The sequence below is a fragment of the Microcaecilia unicolor genome, chromosome 3 (genome assembly GCF_901765095.1).
Source record: "Microcaecilia unicolor chromosome 3, aMicUni1.1, whole genome shotgun sequence".
NCBI classification, from domain to species: Eukaryota; Metazoa; Chordata; class Amphibia; order Gymnophiona; family Siphonopidae; genus Microcaecilia; species Microcaecilia unicolor.
The window spans coordinates 168,770,383-168,789,780 of record NC_044033.1 but is presented as its reverse complement, the minus strand read 5'-3'; the positions used below and the strand labels follow the sequence as shown (position 1 = coordinate 168,789,780).

At 42.7% G+C, this 19,398-nt stretch overlaps 1 protein-coding gene across 1 annotated transcript in view; it reads right to left on the bottom strand.

Moving 5' to 3' along the window:
- CNKSR3 (CNKSR family member 3) overlaps positions 1 to 19,398 on the bottom strand; it is a 233,399-nt gene that overhangs the window by 106,851 nt on the left and 107,150 nt on the right. The window contains exon 2 of the mRNA XM_030196561.1: positions 10,664 to 10,827. Within this exon, the coding sequence (XP_030052421.1) occupies positions 10,664 to 10,827 (164 nt within the window). The remainder of the gene's footprint in view (positions 1 to 10,663; positions 10,828 to 19,398) is intronic.

Below are 19,398 nucleotides of genomic sequence, written 5' to 3'. Positions count from 1 at the left end.
TGAATGAGCACTTACCACAATGGTGAAATAACTTATCTGAATAGTGCCGTGTCTGTATGATCAGTGGCTCAGTCTAAGCAGGATAACGAAAAGCAGTGCGGTCCTGACGGACCCGTTTCGCATCAGCTTCCTCTGGAGACCTCACTGTGCTTTAATTTCAAGCATGCTGGAGAGTAGGTTCCCTCAGGTTTGTCTGAGGTCTTACAATGGAGCGACTACTCTCCAGCATGCTTGAAATTAAAGCACAGTGAGGTCTCCAGAGGAAGCAGATGCGAAACCGGTCTGTCGGGATCGCACTGCTTTTATTATTCTGCTGAGACTGAGCCACTGATCATACAGACACGGCACCATTATGATAAGTTGCTCATTCACGAAGACTGTAATTGTATGGCACCAATGCGTTGATAATTTTGCTGCATTTTTTTACATGAAGTTTTTTGAGTCATGATTAATTTTTTCATTGTGTGAAAGTGTAGCCGCTGAATCAGCGGTCCGTTTTTATGGTGTTATTTGATGCAGTAGTATGAGGTCTTTTTCCTCCTTTATTTTTGCAAAAAAAGTGTGAGTGCTTGTTTCTTTGCTTCACTTGTATGCTTTGAGAATTCTCATATTTTTTGGAGTGAAGAGAATCTGTGGGTGATTTTTATCCTACAAACCAGACTGGCTATGATCCCTCCAGACAGGTTCAAGAACTCTTTGGGGTTTAGCACTGAGGAGAGGCAGGCCACAATGGTATAGAGAAATGTTCCATTACAAAAACAAGAAAAAAATAAAAAGGACCCATGGAAAACATTTTTGTTTTTAATGAAGTATATAGTCTTTCCCGGGTTTACCATTCTGAGGAACTGCAGAAACCGTAATATGGAAAACCTTTTATGGGCCTGTCCTGGGGTTTGAGGCTTCTGGCTCCTTACAAGCAAGGAAATGCCTACAGTTCTGATTTGTCACTAACTCCATCCGATTTTAGGATTATGCCAGTGGATATACTAACAACTGTCAGAAAGCAGCCCAGGGAAAAATCATATTACCCAACTCTCACATACCAGACAGACGAGCTAAAGAATGGATTACAACATCTGAAAAATTACCGCCAATTACAATCTGAAAAAAAAAAAAAGAAAACCCACGACTGCAGAAACCAGCCTTAAAACACTGGTGTGAACTGGTGAAAACCCTCCCCTCCCTCTTCCCACATTAAGCACAAGCACATCTAATAGGTATTTAATGTTTTAGGTCATCACCAATGTTTTTAGTGTTACTGGATTTGTTTATGCATGTATTAGATTCTACATTTAATCTGTACCTCTTAGACAGATTGCAGTTGGAATTTCAAAAATTAATGTGTTCGGATTTTAATTTCAATAAGACCTAGAGTGCAATGCAATCCTTTCAATAATCAAGAACATGTGTCTAAGAAACACAGAAACAAAACCAACACAGACTGCTTAACACGGTCTCTGTTAAAGCACACTGTCTGGGGGAGGTGGAGGAGGGCGGTGAATCGATCCTGGAAGAAATAAATATTTTACTGTAGATTTTGACTCAAAGTCCCACTCCCCCAATCATTATCAGATTATGTCAACATGAACTTCCTGTAACATCTGAGGAGGAAAGAAGACAGACCAATAGCAGTACCATCCACTGACAGAGCTAAACCTCAAAGTGAAACAGACGGACACTCTCGTACTGTATTTCCCAGGACAGATATCTATTCCACAAATCCTGATTAATTCCACTCAAGCTGCAGCAAATGAAATTCCTGTGGTGGTAAATAAAAAGAAAAATCCACCAGCTTGTGTTAGTTTACTTCAATACAAAAAGCAGTTAGACATGGGAAGCAGGGGCGTAGCCAGACCTCGCTGGGAGCGGGGGCCACAGCCCTAGGTGGGGGGGGGGCACTGTTTAGCCCCCCTCCCGCCGCCGCCACATTGAACCTCCCCCGACGATCCCCTTGAACCCCCTCCCGCCACCAACCCTCCCCCGCCGTCCGCCCCGCCGCTTCAAATACCTTGTTGTTTGCTGGCCCCGCCAAAGAGAATCTAGTTCTTCGGCGCCAGAGTAGCACCTTCATTCAATGCAGTTCCTGGTGTGATCAGCCGTACGTTTTTTGTTGTTTTTTTTAAAGTAAAATGTAATTTATTTTTAAACAGTATAGCAATACTTATATAAATACAAACAGCCCGACACAGGCCGTGTTTCGCCCAACTGGGCTGCTTCAGGGGCTATAAAAAAACGGCGGAGCGGACGGCGACGGTGGGTTGGTGGCGAGAGGGGGGTTCAAGGGGATCGACGGGAGGGGGCCAGGGCCAAATCTACGGGGGCCCAGGCCCCCTCAGGCCCCACGTAGCTACGCCACTGATGGGAAGGGCAGTTCTCTAAACCAGACACTTTTATTTATGCATGTGTTACACATGTAAATGTACCGAGTAATGACATATATGCACGGAAATGTATCTACTTTACTTGCGGCACTTATATCCCACATATACCTCATGAGTTCAATGTGGCTTACATACAGTATAACGAAAAGCAATAATATTCAAATAAAACAGATCCCGACTTCACAACAGCATTAGAACCTAAACAGAATAAATATATATGAACAGATTCCAACCTAACACTTAGCCATAAACCTTCTAAAAAAGAAGGCCTTTAACATTTTTTGAAAAATAACATAACTTCTTTGAGTTCTAATTTCAGCAGGTAAAGAGTTCCACCACTTCGTCGCTTGATACGAAAAGCAAGAAGGGTACATTGACTTATAGAAGACTTTCTTGCAAGAAGGATAATGTAGCATTAAAAATTCCCTTGCATCAAATATTTAAGTTTGGAATTGTATTTTATGTGCTGTGTGTGCATGTTGATTGAAGTCTGGTGTCATTCTGGTCTCTCATACGAAAGGCTCCTTGAAAGACAGCCCTGGGGAGAAAAACTGGTGCTGATGAACAAGTCCGAGCCCCTAGGAAGCAGGTCTCTTAAGAAGGCAGAACTGTCAGAGCAGGGATTTTGCTTTATGGGGGGCAAAAAAAAGTAGGGGTGGAGGAAGAGAGGCTGGTTCAAAGTTAAGAGCTCATACACAAACCTTGGGCGGGATGGCAAAGGGTAGAGGAAGTGGGAGGAGAGCTATAGGGGGAGGGTCTGTCTTACAGACCCTGGCTATTGCAACAGGATTCTGTTAATGGACTAGACTTGGATCTTACTGCTTACGTCAACCCTTGCTCATGATTACTTCTGTTTTTTGGTCAGCCTTTTCCTGTACTATTTATTTTTCTATTGTACTGATTTCTATAGCTTAATGTTTTCACTGTTGCGGCAGGGGTGCTATGTTGCATTGTTGAGAAGTCCATTGGTGCATTCCTATAGCTACTCTCTCTCTTACCTCTTGTGCCCAACTACAGCTTCTAGTGTGGCCATTCCTCCTGCCATGGTGTTGGCACCTCTGTATAAGCTGCACAGCCCTGAATCTACAGCATGCTGAATAGTTCAAACAGCTACTCAGTGAGCTGGAAGACAGTAAAGGTGACAGGAAGCAGCAGGAGTGTCCATGTTAGAAGCCAGGAGCCAGAAACAAGGAAGATAGCGTGAGGAAGGCAGGAAAAGGCAAAGCCCCTGTATACAGGCCCACAGACACTGAAGCGGACGAGGTTTTCAGCTAACCTCATCAACAAAGGCCTGGGTGCTCCAGCGTTGGCGGGCTGTAATACTACACTATTTAAAATGATAAACAAGCTGGATGATAGATCATCATGAGCCATAAGTGGCCAAACACCTCCACTTCCACTGTAGCCACAAGCAAATCTGCTTATCAACAAACTTTGCTTATGAGTGAGCAGGTCTCAGGTACCAAACATTTACACATAACTACAGAGACATGGAGAAATATAAAACCCTAATCCTGTATGAGTTTTAACCCTACTGAGGTGAGGTTAAGCTGTCTAACTTGTATGGAACATTTGTGCAAAAGTTACATCCATTTTCAAAGATAACGTATGGCCAAGGAAAGTACCCACACACAATTACATCTCCATTTCCTGTATGTATTTTAGAAAGTATATGCAAAAACGCTAATGCCTCCCCCCAATTCCATCACCGAGAAATACTTTGGGTCAATTCAAGTAAACTTACATGCAGAAATGGCTTTTAATATTTCTCTTTCGTTGTGGAACCTCATCCCCTACCCCAATCCTCGGTAGAGATGGGAAAGAAAAAGGCCCATACCAGAGCTCATTTTTATTTAATTGTCCAAGCAACAATGCATGCGCCAAATATTTTTATATTGCTTAATGAAAGTACATCACATAGTAGCTGCTGGTAGGTAAGGGCCACTTGGTCCGTACAGTCTGACCAGTCACTCCCACTTCCTGTGTCACCACAGGCCCTAATTCTGTGGACGCTTCCCTCCACATTTCTTTCAAGCACACTTGAATTCTGTCACTGCTTTTCATTCTGCCTTTCATGGGTCCTGATGTTCAATCGTCTGGCGCTAGAGGCAAAAGCAGCACAGAAAACTAGCCCCTCAATGCCCAAAGCAAATGAGATGCAAATTTTATACGTGCTAGTAAAGCAAAAGCAAGGGGAGGAACGTGACTGATGCATGCGCGCGAGAAACTCCTGTGCACATGCGCCAGGCAAAACAGGAAGTGCAAGAGCACATCGGCACCCTTTCCCCGCAGTATGAAATATAAGCCCCCCCCCCCCCCCCCCAATTCTTGTAGTTTAAATCTCCTAAGAGGTTCACACCAAAGCATAGGAAAATAGGTGCCCATGTCTGCCCTCACCCCCTGATTTGCTCAGACTCACAGACATGTTTTTTCCTCATTGTCAGGGCTTCTTTCTCCTTTCAAAAGAGGCCAAAAACCGGCAATTTAATGTGAAAGATGCAGAAGAAATCCTCTCCTCAAAACCCAAACACCATCCCCGACCTCAATCACGCCGATTTTTAAAAAATGTTCCAGAGGAGATCTGGGAAATTACAGACCGGTGAGTTTGACGTCGGTGCCGGGCAAAATGGTAGAGACTATTATTAAGAACACAATTACAGAGCATATTCAAAAGCATGGATTAATGAGACAAAGTCAACATGGTTTTAGTGAAGGGAAATCTTGCCTCACCAATCTACTACATTTCTTTGAAGGGGTGAACAAACATGTGGATAAAGGTGAGCCGGTTGATATTGTGTATCTGGATTTTCAGAAGGCGTTTGACAAAGTACCTCATGAAAGACTCCAGAGGAAACTGGAGAGTCATGGGATAGGAGGTAGTGTTCTATTGTGGATTAAAAACTGGTTAAAAGATAGAAAACAGAGAGTAGAGTTAAATGGTCAGTATTCTCAATGGAGAAGGGTAGTTAGTGGGGTTCACCATGGGTCTGTGCTGGGACCGCTGCTTTTTAACATATTTATAAATGACCTAGAGATGGGAGTAACTAGTGAGGTAATTAAATTTGCTGATGACACAAAGTTATTCAAAGTCGTTAAATCATGGGAGGATTGTGAATAATTACAAAAGAACCTTACGAGACTGAGCGTCTAAATGGCAGATGACGTTTAATGTGAGCAAGTGCAAAGTGATGCATGTGGGAAAGAGGAACCCGAATTATAGCTACGTCATGCAAGGTTCCACGTTAGGAGTCATGGACCAAGAAAGGGATCTAGGTGTCGTTGATACGTTGAAACCTTCTGCTCAATGTGCTGCTGTGGCTAAGAAAGCAAATAGAATGTTAGGTATTATTAGGAAAGGAATGGAAAACAAAAATGAGGATGTTATAATGCCTTTGTATCGCTCCATGGTGCGACCGCACCTCGAATATTGTCTTCAATTCTGGTTGCCGCATCTCAAAAAAGATATAGTGGAATTAGAAAAGGTGCAGAGAAGGGCAATGAAAATGATAAAGAGGATGGGACGACTTCCCTATGAGGAAAGGCTAAAGCGGCTAGGGCTATTCAGCTTGGAGAAAAGGCAGCTGAGGGGAGATATGATAGAGGTCTATAAAATAATGAGTGGAGTTGAACGGGTAGACGTGAAGCATCTGTTTACGCTTTCCAAAAATACTAGGACTAGGGGGCATGCGATGAAGTTACAATGTAGTAAATGTAAAACGAATCGGAGAAATAGTTTCTTCACGCAACGTGTAATTAAACTCTGGAATTCATTGCCAGAGAATGTGGTAAATGTGGTTAGCTTAGCGGAGTTAAAAAAGGATTTGGACGGCTTCCTAAAGGAAAAGTCCATAGACCATTATTAAATGGACTTGGGGAAAAATTCACTATTTCTGGGATAAGTAGTATAAAATGTTTTGTACTTTTTTGGGATCTTGCCAAGTATTTGTGACCTGGATTGGCCACTGTTGGAAACAGGATGCTGGGCTTGATGGATCTTTGGTCTTTCCCAGTATGGCAATATTTAGTCTAGAAATGTTAAATAGTAGTAGTGGTACTTATGACCTGGAGTTCAGCTCTTGGCGTTAAGGCCAGCGTTAGTATCTCTGCTGTGTTCTGAGCGCTGAAATGAATACATAATCACCCTGATCTGAATCCATTTCAATGCACCTAAATACAATTTGCATTGATCTTCAGCGCACAGATTAGAACGCATGCTGTACAAATTAACATGCACATAATTGCAGCACTAATTGCTCAGCGCTAGCGTTAGGTTTTGAGCATCAGGGCCATGGACTCTCTTATGGGACCAGCTCTGATTCTAACCTGTGTCTGATGCACAACTGGATTTTCGTTTTCAATAAGTAACGATCAAAACTGAGTGAATGGGAAAAAAAAAACCCTCCTCATTATGGAGCACAGAATTTCATGGAGAAATCAAAAGCAAAAAGACCAGAGAAAGAGCGTGCATGGAAAGCACATATACACACTGATACATCACAGCTGCAGGAGGGACACACTCATCTTACAGTTAAAGTCGAGGTGCACTACAGAGAATTTCCAGAAACTGGGGCAAGGTCAAAAATTTGTCTACAGAAGTAATGAGAAGCTAACTGTAGGAGATAGAATGCAGCCTTGGGATTTGGTGATCGTCCTGTTTTGTTCTTTTACTTATGATTCAAAAAAAAAAAAAAAAAAAAGCAAAAGAGAAAGATACCCTGTCTCATCTGTTACTTCAAGGATTTCCCAAATTATTTTACCAGACTCTCTCCTCAGTACTTTGAAATATACTTTCCTAAAAAGGAGCCTACTGTAAATGGCTTGAGAATTAATTTACTAAAGAAAATGTAGGTAGAGATGGAGGAAACACACCCACAAACATTGCTTGTCAAAACAAACATACAGAATCCTTTTTTTTTTTAGCATGGGGGTGGAGAAGATGGAGATGCCAGGGACTGAAAAGTAAGAACTATCTGAGCAAGAGGCCTGAATAAGAATTATTTTTGAATGAAGACGTTTATCAACATCCAGTCTATTTTTAGTGCCGCTTACATAATCAGGAAGTCTGTGCTTCCAAGACAGCGATGGGGGAGAAAGAAAAGGTCCTCTCCATTTTAAGAAGTATACGCACAATGCAGCAAGTATTGAATAATGGATGGAATGCAGAGCGGCAAGGGCAACAGAACTGCAGTCTTTTTTCCCACTGTTCTCAGTGATGTAACTGTATATACTTCTGGCTCCATTTCACAGTCTTACAACAGACGCACGCTATAAGCTGTGGACTTTCTGCTAATCCAGCCTTCAAAGAACGAATAAATTTCTCTAACCTATCCATCAATGCAGGTTTATTTATTTATTGCATTTGTATCCCACATTATCCCTCCTATTTGCAGGCTCAATGTGGCTTACATAGTTTTGTTTCTACTTTTTACTTTCTACTTTTTCGGGGGTACTGGAGGGAGGGATATTCAACCCAAAGATCAGGTATAGACAGAAAAAATCAAGGAAGAAGAAAGAAGAGACACTGGTTATCTGGAAATGCAAAGCCAGGGTCTTTGTCCTGAGTGCATTATAGCTTCAGTCTTTCTAAACCATTTTTCCCCCAACTAAAATGCACAATATAACTTACGGAACATCTTTCAGTGACTAACATCTGAGGTCTGTATGCCATTATGAGGTGAATTTTCAAAGCACTTAGACTTACAAAGTTCCATAGTAAGTCAAACAGGTTGATGATCAATTCCCTGCGCTGTTCCAAATTAGAGCCCTAAAAATAGCGTCGGAACAGTGCGGGGAGTTAACTCCCCAATGATCAACGCTAAAAACATGCAAATTTAAGCATGCTATTAGTGCTGATCAGTCGGCAAAAGTGCAATTCTCCTGCTGTCAAAAACCCAAACCCATCAAACACAGAAGCTGCCCCCCTCCCCGGAAAAGCAAGGCCCTGGTGGCCTAGTGTCCCCCCCCCCCCCCAAGTCCTCACATCCATATGGTACGGAAGCCCTACCCATTGCATCCTGGGATTTTGCATCCGCGATTTTGTAGGCTGCACTAGAAGAAGAGGGAGTGCTGCTCCCTCCTCCTACAATGAGGTACGGTGTGGGGGGGAGGGGCAGGAGGGGAACGCTAGACCACTAGGGCAGATGGGGACCGGGTTTGGCAGCCCTCTTGGGCCACCAGGGATTTTGTTTTGGGCATGTGGTGGTGGTGGTGGAGGGGAGCTCCAGCTCCTCTGCGCTCATGTCGGGGCTGGAGGTCCGCCAGACCTCCAGCCCCCTGTTGCTATCTGGGGAGGGAGGGCACCAACAATGGACCCCAGAACACAGTGACCACCAGGGCTGCCTAATGGCGTTGGCGTACGGTTAAGGCACTATTCCACCCCATGAGCTCTGCGGTGTAAATGCGCTCTCGCGCCGGACTCCCTTTGATCATGGGCGATGTGTAAATGCGGGCGTTAGTCCTTTGCTAGTGGCCTCTAGCACCCACATTTACTTTTGATCATCTTTGAAAATGAGCACCACTGTGTACCAGAACAAGCAGGGCTTGTGTGACCATAGTGTTGGAAGACCACAAGAAAAGCCATGCTTAGTCAGACCGAAGTCCAAGTCACAACTACCCAGCAAATCCCAAAAGTAGATTTATGTGGTATAGCTTATTCACAGGAATGAAAAACTGGTAACTGTTTCTTATGGAATGTATCAGAGTGAGAAGGGGGCAAAAATACACTCCTGTAGTCTTTCATCCACCACAGCTAGGAAGGGAAAGGGTAGAACCAAAACCAAAACCTAAGAGTTATGTTTTGGTTTCAATTTAAAACGTACTTAAAAGCCAAGGCTGCCTACTCTGGTCTAAGGCTGCCTACTCTGGTCCTTGGCACAGCCACAGACAGATCTGATTTTTATGGTGTTACAACAATGAATGATAAGATGTACCTTCAATCACATGGTTGAAAAGGTCCACCCCCCTCATTCTATAACTGGGTGTCCATATGTACACAATTCCAGCATTTGCATGGGTTAAGTGTACGCTTACCTAAGTGGCAGCTAAGTGCTGTTCTGTAAAGATGTATGTAAATAGCTTGGCACATAACTGCAAGGGGGTGGAGCATGGGCAGCAATGCCATATAAGAATATAAGAATAGCCATACTGGGTCAGACAATGGTCCATCTAGCCCAGTATCCTGCTTCCAACAGTGACCAATCCAGGTCACAAGTACCTGGCAGAACCCCAAATAGTATCAACATCCCATGCTTCAAATCCCAGGTCAAGCAATGGTTTCCCCATGTCCATCTCAAAACCAGACTATGAACTTTTCCTCCAGCAACTTGTCCAAACCTTTTTTAAACACAGATACCCTAACCGCCATTACCACATCTTCTGGCAGCGAGTTCCAGAGCTTAACTATTCTTTGAGTGAAAAAATATTTCCTCCTATTTGTTTTAAAAGTATGTCCATGTAATTTCATTGAGTGTTCCCTGTAAATTTTGAATGAGTGAAAAATCGATTCATTTTACCCGATCTACTCCACTCAAGATTTTATAGACCTCAATCATATCCCTCCTCAGGCATCTCTTTTCCAAGCTGAAGAGCCCTAACCTCCTAAGCATTCCCTCATATGGGAGCATCCCCTCTATCATTTTGGTCGGTTAACTTAGAACCTTTTCCAATTCTGCTATATCTTTTTTGAGATACGGCGACCAGAACTAAAAGCAATACTCAAGGTGAGGTCTCACCATGGAGCAATACAGAGGCATTATAATATTTTTGGTCTTATTTTGCATCCCTCTCCTAATAATTCCTAACATCATGTTTGCTTTTTTGGCTGCTGCAGCACACTGGGCAGAAGATTTCAGCACACTGTCTACAATGACAATTTACTGAATGCAGCAAGTTATATGTGACTTTGTTGCATTTAGGCGTCCGAACTTACACCAGGTCTATAGCTGGTGTAAATGTTGGATACACTGATGCCAGCTTATACCAATATTCTACAATGGAATCTGGATGCCGAGACACCCTTAAAGAATAGGTTCTCACTGCGTGATATCGTGGCACCTACATGGAGGTGCCCCATTACAGAACTGTCTCTCAAATGGTTAACCTCAAGGACCAGAGTTTGGAAACCTGTGAATTAAAGCGCAGCAACAAGTGGAAATGCCAGATATTTCAATGACAGTAGTTGATGTTAAGTGAAACCATTTATTCAGCTACTGTCTTCTGCTGTCTCGTGTCAATTTAGTTCTACCTGTGGCTTCCAAGTCTTATGCAACTTGTTTAAAACTGACCAGTGCACAGAGGAGATCCACAGCCTCTAGAACGAGCTCCTGGTGCCCAATACGGATGATCCCAAGCTCCTCTAGATCCTGGTTGGAAATTTTTAATAGCTGTTCTCCATTTATCTTCTCCCGCTCAAAGTTAGGAATGTACTGCTGTAAAGAGTCATCCAGCCCTAAGAAAGCAAGACACAAAAAGGGGAACAGGGTGAGGGAAGAGTACATTAGATAAACAATTTTCCTCTTAAACTAACATATGTACAAACACGCATAATTTTTCAAATGAATTATAAACATGTTGGCCAATATTTAGCGCTATTCAACTGGTCAGAATTGGCCACTGACCGTTTCATACGGTTATCTCCCGCTGAATATTTGCAATTAGTGCCTACCGTGAAATTTTGGAAAGTTGTGGGGCTTAACCGGTTAGGCGGCAATATTCAGTGCCTGAACGCTTAAGTTAACCTGTTAAATCAGACCGCAGCCTGACTTAACCGGTCAGCTGCTGAATATCAGCTTAACCGGTTAAATTTTTAGTGGACCAAAAAACCCCCCGTATATTCAATGCCAGTTGCCAGAAATGGCCTGGCATTGAATATCCGGGTTTAACACTGGCGGCGGGCAGTCAAAGAAATACCTGCCACCGGCTGAATTTCAGGGGGGACACTGAATAAATAGCCAAGGGCCCAACAGTCAAAAGATTTATGCTTTGAGAGTTAAATATTCCTAAACTGGCCAGAACCGAGCACCTAAATTTATACTTACAATTTCATTAAACTCATAAATTTAGGAGTATAAAAAGCAGGACTTTTTTTGAGGGGGTACTTAGGGGTCCTGAGTACCGGCACCTTTTCCATTGTCTGCTAAAATTGACCCATGGTCCTCATATTTTAATGACAGAGCTCAGGCTCTACATACAAGTTCTGCCTTGTCATAGATTCTGTGACTGGTTACAGGGGACCTGGCTGTTGTGGGTGGGTCTCTCAGTGATCACCCCACCCCTGAAGGGTGGCCTGTCATTTGAGTACCAGCACCTTTTTCAGTAGAAAAAACACACTGATAAAAAGTATGTGGCAACAGGGGCAGATATAGGATGGGGGAAACTGATTTTCAGCACTAGGCTCATAAATTAGGCTCTTAAATCTAGGCAAATGAATGGCAGGCCTACACTTACAGGCATAACTTATGTTCTTAAATTAAGCTGAACATTCAGCTGAAAACTTAGGGGCCCTTTTACTAAAACTTAGTGTGTACTAACGGACATTAGCGCTCTAAATTTTAGAAAAAGAGCCCCTTAGGCGCTCATTTTCAAAGCATATAAAGGGAAAGGAAAGGGGAACGGGAATGGGACTTGATGCCTTTCTGTGGTTTTTGCAACTACATTCAAAGCGGTTTACATATTATGTACAGGTACTTATTTGTACCTGGGACAATGGAGGTTTAAGTGGCTTGCCCGGCGTCACAAGGAGCTGCAGTGGGAATTGAACCCAGTTCCCCAGGATCAAAGTCCACTGCACTAACCGCTAGGCTAATCCTCCATCTCAAAAGCCCAAAATGGATGCTCATGTGCTTGAAACATCCAAATCCTGATTTTCCAAAGGCAGAATTGTGACGTCTAACACTGCAGCATGTCCAAACAGCAAGGGGGCATGTTTTGGCCGGGACTAGGGGGGGCCTGAAATTTGGACGTCCAACAGAGATTACCAGAGGAGAAACGTCCATGTCGCAGGACGTTCTTTATTATGTCTAAAAAAGAAGGATGTTCTTTATTAAGACCTGTTTCAGGAACGTCCAAGATAGAGGAAGATGCTCAGATGCAGTTCTCCACTGAAGGGATTAAGGCACAACACCTCCTTGATCCCCCTACCTCCCTTAATCACCCAGTGGTTGTTGTCCCTCTCCCTTGAAAGTGAAACTGAAGATTATGGACATTTTTAACAGAGCAGGAAACAGGTCAGAGTAGCAGCCTAGTGGTTAGTGCAGTGGAATATAAACCAAGAGATCCAGGTTCAAAACCCATGTCAACTCTTTTTAATTTTTTTTTTAACTGTGAGCCCTCCAGGAACAGAAAAATGCCTACTGTACCTAAACATATAAGACACTTGCAAGCTGAAGGCTACTGAAGTGGTGTACATTCAGGTACAGGTATTTTTCTGTCCCTGGAGGGCTCACAATTACAAAAACAAAGAGTTACAGTGGGATTAGAACTTGAGTACCTTGGTGTACAGTCCACTGCACAAACCATTAGGCTGCCCCTCTGCTTGACATGGACGTCTGTGTTGCCATTATCCAAAAACATTGCTATATACACGTCCATGTACCTTGTTTTCCCTGCTCATAATTTAGATGTTTCAGTATATAAAATGGATGTTCATGCTGGACATTTCCAGCGCATGGACATCCATCTCACATGCATAAGAACGTAAGTATTGCCATACTGTGGCAGACTGAAGGTCCATCAAGCCCAGTATCCGGTTTCCAAAAATGGCCAATCCAGGTTTCAAGTACCTGGCAAGATCCCAAAACAGTAACATAGATTTTGTGCTGCTTATCCTACAAATAAGCAGTGGATTTTCCCCAAGTCCACCTTAATAGCGGCTTATGGACTTTTGTTTTAGGAAATTAGTCAAACCTTTTTTAAACCCTGCTAAGCTAACTGCTTTTACCACATTCTCTGACAATGAATTCAAGGGTTTAAATACACGTTGAGTGAAGCGATTCACATCCACCCATTCTGTTTCACTCATTATTTTATAGTGAAATGGAATGTTAGTATGTTCATCTCACATATTTTCAAACAGGATGTATCTTGTTCAAAAATACATGCAAGACTGACAATCTGTTTGGGATGTTCTAACTTGGATGTGCTGGCTCAGGGCTTGCACTGAAGTGACTACTTTTTGAAAATTCAAACATACATGTGTATATGTTTAACTGTACAAAGAAATTGTCTTGAGTTTAGCCACCAATCTATTTATCCCACCTGACTCTGTACTACACATCTTGTACCCATCTATATATGTACACTTGGCCCGTCAGCTATATGGTAAGCTGTATTGTAGAAAAGCATTAGTATCATAGTGCTTATTAGATATTTCATTATTAGGTTGACATCATATTATCTCTCTTATTTGAATTTCAGTACTGTTAAATGTGTATATTTTTGATCCTGTTTCATGGTAGTCCTATTATTAGGTTTCAATTTTCTGTTTTCAAGTTTACCTCATTTAGGGCTTCTTTTACAAAGCCTGCACGATAAATGAGAGGAAGCTGGTGTAGGTGCATGTTTTGGACACTTGCAGGTCCATTTTTCAGCGCACCTGCAAAAAAGACCTTTTTTTTTGTGGCCGAAAATGGACGGGCGGCAAAATTTAAACCAGGGCACGGCCATTTTCGGAATGAGACCTTACTGCCACCCATTGACTTAGCGGTAAGGTCTAACGCGTTAACCGGGCGGTAATCGTCAGTGTGCATACACTGCTGATTACCGCTGAGTAAGTGCCATGTGGTAGAAAATTTCTACCGTGTGTTTTGGACACACATCATTTGCTGCACGGGAATCACTAGCGAGGTTTTGTAGAAGGTGGCCTTATTGTATAAATAAATAAAAAATAAATATGAACCCTGAAAATTTGTGTATGCTAAACAGCAGTGCCCTTATCTTTTCTATTTTAATCTGTAGTTCCTTTCATATTTTTAAATTTGTTCTTATTGTGCACCATCTAGCCGTACCCTATGGAAGTATATTAAAACAAAAAATCATAAACCATAAGTGTTTGCACACCATTTTCTTGGGGTAATTTTCAAAGTTGGAAGGTATCTTGCCGATTTTCACCCCACGGGAAGCAGGCCAGCTAAAGCCCACAATCGGCACTGAGCCCGGATATACAATGCCGGGCCATTTCCAGTGACTGGCATTGAATATCTGGGGGGGCGGGGGTTGGCCAATATAAAGTTAATCAGCCAAGTCAACACTCAGCGCTGGCTGATGCCAAAGACAGGTCTCCTATTTGGCTGCCAAACTTTGCCTGTGACAAGCTGAATATTTGCACCTAGCTGGTTAGCCACTATTTGGTAAGCGATAATATTCAGTGGAGATAACCAGTTATCTCACTCTGAATATTAGTGCTTAGCTGACCAGTGCTATTTAACCGGCCAGGAGCTGCTGCTGGCCGGTTAAACAGCGCTGAATATCAATTTGTATGTGTCTTACATTTTGCAAATGAAAACTAAATCACATGCTTTTCATGCATGCAGTTATAAAATTATCTCCACCACAGCAATAAGGTTCATTATTGTCATTGTATGAGCAAAAATAACCCATTGGAGAAACTGCCCGTAGACTGATTTTCAGAAAATTACATTCTGGAAGTTAGTGATTTAAATCCCAGTTGTGAAAAATTTCTAAAGCAAACTAGCTACACTTACCACCTAAATTCACAAGGTGCACTAAAGTGAATTGGAATTTATGCAGGATGCAGAGAACAAATTCTAAAGAAGCTTCAGACAGCCCAAAACACAGCAGCCAGACTTATATTTGGAAAAACGCGATTTGAAAGCTCAAAACCTCTTCGAGAAAAACTACACTGGCTCCCAATCAAAGAATGTATTGCCTTCAAAATCTGCACCTTGGTCCACAAAATTATTTACGGTGAAGCCTTACGCATCCAGCTTTTCCTACATAAGCACACAACTGTGGAAAGCACTACCAACAGCTGTGAAAACAGCTGAGTGGAGGAGTGGCCTAGTGGTTAGGGTGGTGGACTTTGGTCCTGAGGAACTGAGTTCGATTCCCGGCCCAGGCAGCTCCTTGTGACTCTGGGCAAGTCACTTAACCCTCCATTGCCTGCCGCATTGAGCCTGCCATGAGTGGGAAAAAGTGCGGGGTACAAATAAAAAAAACAAAAAAAAAAACAATGTATGACCACCTAAACTTCCGTAAATTACTAAAGACTAACTTGTTTGAGAAGGCATACCCTTCCGATCCAACCTAAATGCCTGATCTCGGCAACACAACGAAAGTAAAGCACGCAATGACCATAACACAACTCTTCTGCTGACTGTTCCACATGAACTTCTTATTACCACATCACCACTTTGTATTTGTTCACACCTGAGTCTGCAAACGCACCTCCGGTACTATGTAAGCCACATTAAGCCTGCAAATAGGTGGGAAAATGTGGAATACAAATAAGTAAGTAAGTAGTCGGTATTAGGGGTGGATGCTTGAATAAGTCAGTCAGTGCGGATTTTAGCCAGACAACTTCAAGTGCATGAAAAGCTAGCTTTAAGTTAGCTAGGCAAATTCTGCCTGGCTAGAATTAACTCTTTAGTGTCCAATGTTCCCATCAATCTGTTCCCATATGGCTTATTACGGGAACATTGGACACTAAAATTAAACCACTATTATTAATCATCATTTCTACAGCACTACTAGGAGTATGCAGCGTTGTATGCAAAGACATAAGAGAGGGTCCCTGCTGAACTGAGCTTACAATCTCTTCAAAACAGACACACAGGACAAATCAGAGATTAAGATGTACATTTATCATGGGAATGATTAAAACATGGATATAAAAAGGCTGAATAAGGGATTATAATTTAAAAGTAGCTTTATAAAATTGGGATTTTAGCTTGGATTTCAATAGGGCTGAAGATGGAGCAAGACTACAGACTCAGGAAGTTTATTCCAGGCATCGACCCAGCAAGACAGAAGGAATGGAATCTGGAGTTGGTAGGAATGGAGTTTGGAGATGGCTTATTAATAATAATTAACCAGATGTTTTTCAGCCTTGCTCCTCCTTGCCATTCTTTCTGGGTACAGTTAACTAGCAAAGAAAAAACTAAAGCCAGAGGAGTGCTGCTTGCTTCAACAAGAGCAGCATCCTGACATCAGCAACATGGGGGGAGAGGAAGAGAGGAGACAAGAAAGCACTTTTATCCTTTTCTTGGCTCTGTAATCTTGCTGCTTGATCCATTGTTTTGACAGTATCTGCAATCTCCAGGGCCTCTCCTGTTAGGTTCCAGGTCAGGATCACTGCCTTCAGAAAAAGGGCAAGGGAACAAGGGACAGCGGCAGCAGCTATCAGGTCAATTTAAAGCAAGTCGCCAAACAGTAAAGATAACCAAATAATTTTACCCGATTCTTTTTTGCCAAATTTCAAGCAGATATATTTGTGGCTGAAAATGTGATAAAAAATCATGCCAGACTAAATTTGTCTGGCTATTTTAGTCCACCTAAATGTGCAACTTGTTATCTGGCTAAACTTAGCTGGTTAGCACTGAAAATGTGCAATGACAGGCTAAATCAAAACCTCATCCTGGAAACAACTCCAGATGTTTTCTTAATTAGCTAAATTTGAATGCCATGTGAATTCAGCAGGGCTGATTTAGACAGTCAGCTGGGTGAAGTTTTGGAAAGCAAAGATTTAACAGCTGTCTATCCATTTAAACCATTAAACTTTTTGAAAACTCATAACATATGAACATAAGAATCACCATACTGTGACAGACCAAAGATCCATCAAGCACGGTATTATGTTTCCAACAGTGGCCAAGCCAGTTTCTGACAAGATCCCAAAAGAATAAAACAGATTTTATGCTGCTTATCCCAGTAATAAGCAGCTGATTCTCCCAAGTCCATCTTAATAATGGTTTATGTACTTTTCTTTTATGAACTTGTTCAAACCTTTTTTAAACCCTGCTAAGCTAACTGTTTTTACCACATTCTCTGGCAACCAATGTCAGAGTTTAATTGCATGTTCAAAGAAATATTTTCTCCAATTTGTTTTAAATTTACTACTTAGTACCTTCATCACATGCCCCTAGTCCTTATATTTTTGGAAGGAGTAAATAAGCCATTTAAGTCACCCCTTCTTCCCTCCTCTCCCTCCAATGGAGCACATAGGTGGATGGATTGATCCATACATCTCCAGATGAGAAAAGCACAGGAGGGCAAAATGAGTCTCCCTGCAGGACTTCAAGCTCATACTTGGCATGCTGATGGGCATTTTAAAGTAACAGCGCACCTCTGCATCAGCACTGCAGTGGGTACAAAGTGTGTACCAGAAAGCACATGAGGACTTTTTAAAACACAATGCTCATGCATGCTTCTATCTCTGCAACCTGTTCCTACCCATTTATACTCTCAGTAAAGCTGGGCAATAATCAGGCTATGATTTTACATGGAGAAAAAGCGCTGATTATTAGCGCCTTAGGGGGTTAATTTAGGTAGCCATTCTATAAAGGAACATAGGTGCCTACTGTCCTTTACAGAATACTAGCGTAACCAGGTATATATATACATATGCTCTTAGGTACGAGCACTTATGCCAGCCAGAGAGCTGTGCACTTAAATGCCGGAGATACGAATAGAACTCGTGGAGGGGCATAATCGAATGGCGCCGGCCATCTATATGGGCAGCCATCTATATGGCCGGCGCCGCAAAAAGCGGTCCTGAACTGTATTATCGAAAAATATGGCCGGCCATCTTTTGTTTCGATAATACGGTTGGGGACGGCCAAATGTCAGAGATGGCCGGGTTTGAGATGGCCAGCATCGGTTTTCACCAATAATGGAAACCAAGGCCGGCAATCTCAAACCTGGCCAAATCCAAGGCATTTGGTTGTGGAAGGAGCCAGCATTTGTAGTGCACTGGTCCCCCTGACTTGCCAGGACACCAACCGGGCAACCTAGGGGGCACTTCTAAAAATTAAAAAAAAAAAAAAAAAAAGCTCCCAGGTGCATAGCTCCCTTACCTTGGGTGGTGAGCCCCCCAAAACCCACTCCCCACAACTCTACACCATTACCATAACCCTTATGGGTGAAGGGGGGCACCTACATGTGGGTACAGTGGGTTTCGGAGAGTTCCCATTTACTACCACAAGTGTAACAGGTGGGGGGGGGGATGGGCCTGGGTCCACCTGCCTGAAAGTGCACTGCACCCACTAAAAACTGCTCCAGGGACCTGCATACTGCTGTCAGGGAGCTGGGTATGACATTTCAGGCTGACATAGAGGCTGGCAAAAAAGGTTTTTTTTTTTTTTTTTTTGGGTGGGAGGGGGTTGGTGACCACTGGGGGAGTAAGGGGAGGTGATCCCTGATTCCCGCCGGTGGTCATCTGGTCAATTCGGGCACCTTTTCAAGGCTTGGTCATGAACAAAAAGGGGCCAAGTAAAGTCGGCCAAATGCTCTTCAGAGCCAGCCTTCTTTTTTCCATTACCACCTGAAGCCGACCATATCTGAACAACGGTCCCGTCCCACCTCCCATACCCTTCCGAAATGCCCCCTTTAAGTTTGGCCGGCTCTGCGACGGAAACCAGTTGGAGCCGGCCAAAATCGGCTTTCCATTATACTGATTTCGCCGGCTTCAGGAGATGGCCGGCCATCTCCCGATTTGTGTCGGAAAATGGCCGGCGATCTCCTTCGAAAATAAGCTGGATAGTATTCTATAAGGTGTGTGTGTGTGTGTGTGAGTCCTGCCTATGCTCTGCCCAGACTCTGTCCATGTATACTTCTACCTGTAAAATAAGCACTATGTAAGATATGCATGTGCTTACAGAATAAGGCTTAGGTGGGTTTTGGGGATTTATGCGCTTAATTGGACACATATGCACGTATACACCTTTATTCTAATTATTTATGTGCATAAATGTTAGCGCCTATATTACAGAATGGTATATATCCATTTATGTGTACACATATGTTTAATAAAAACTTAATATATCACATTTTCCAACGTGTGGAT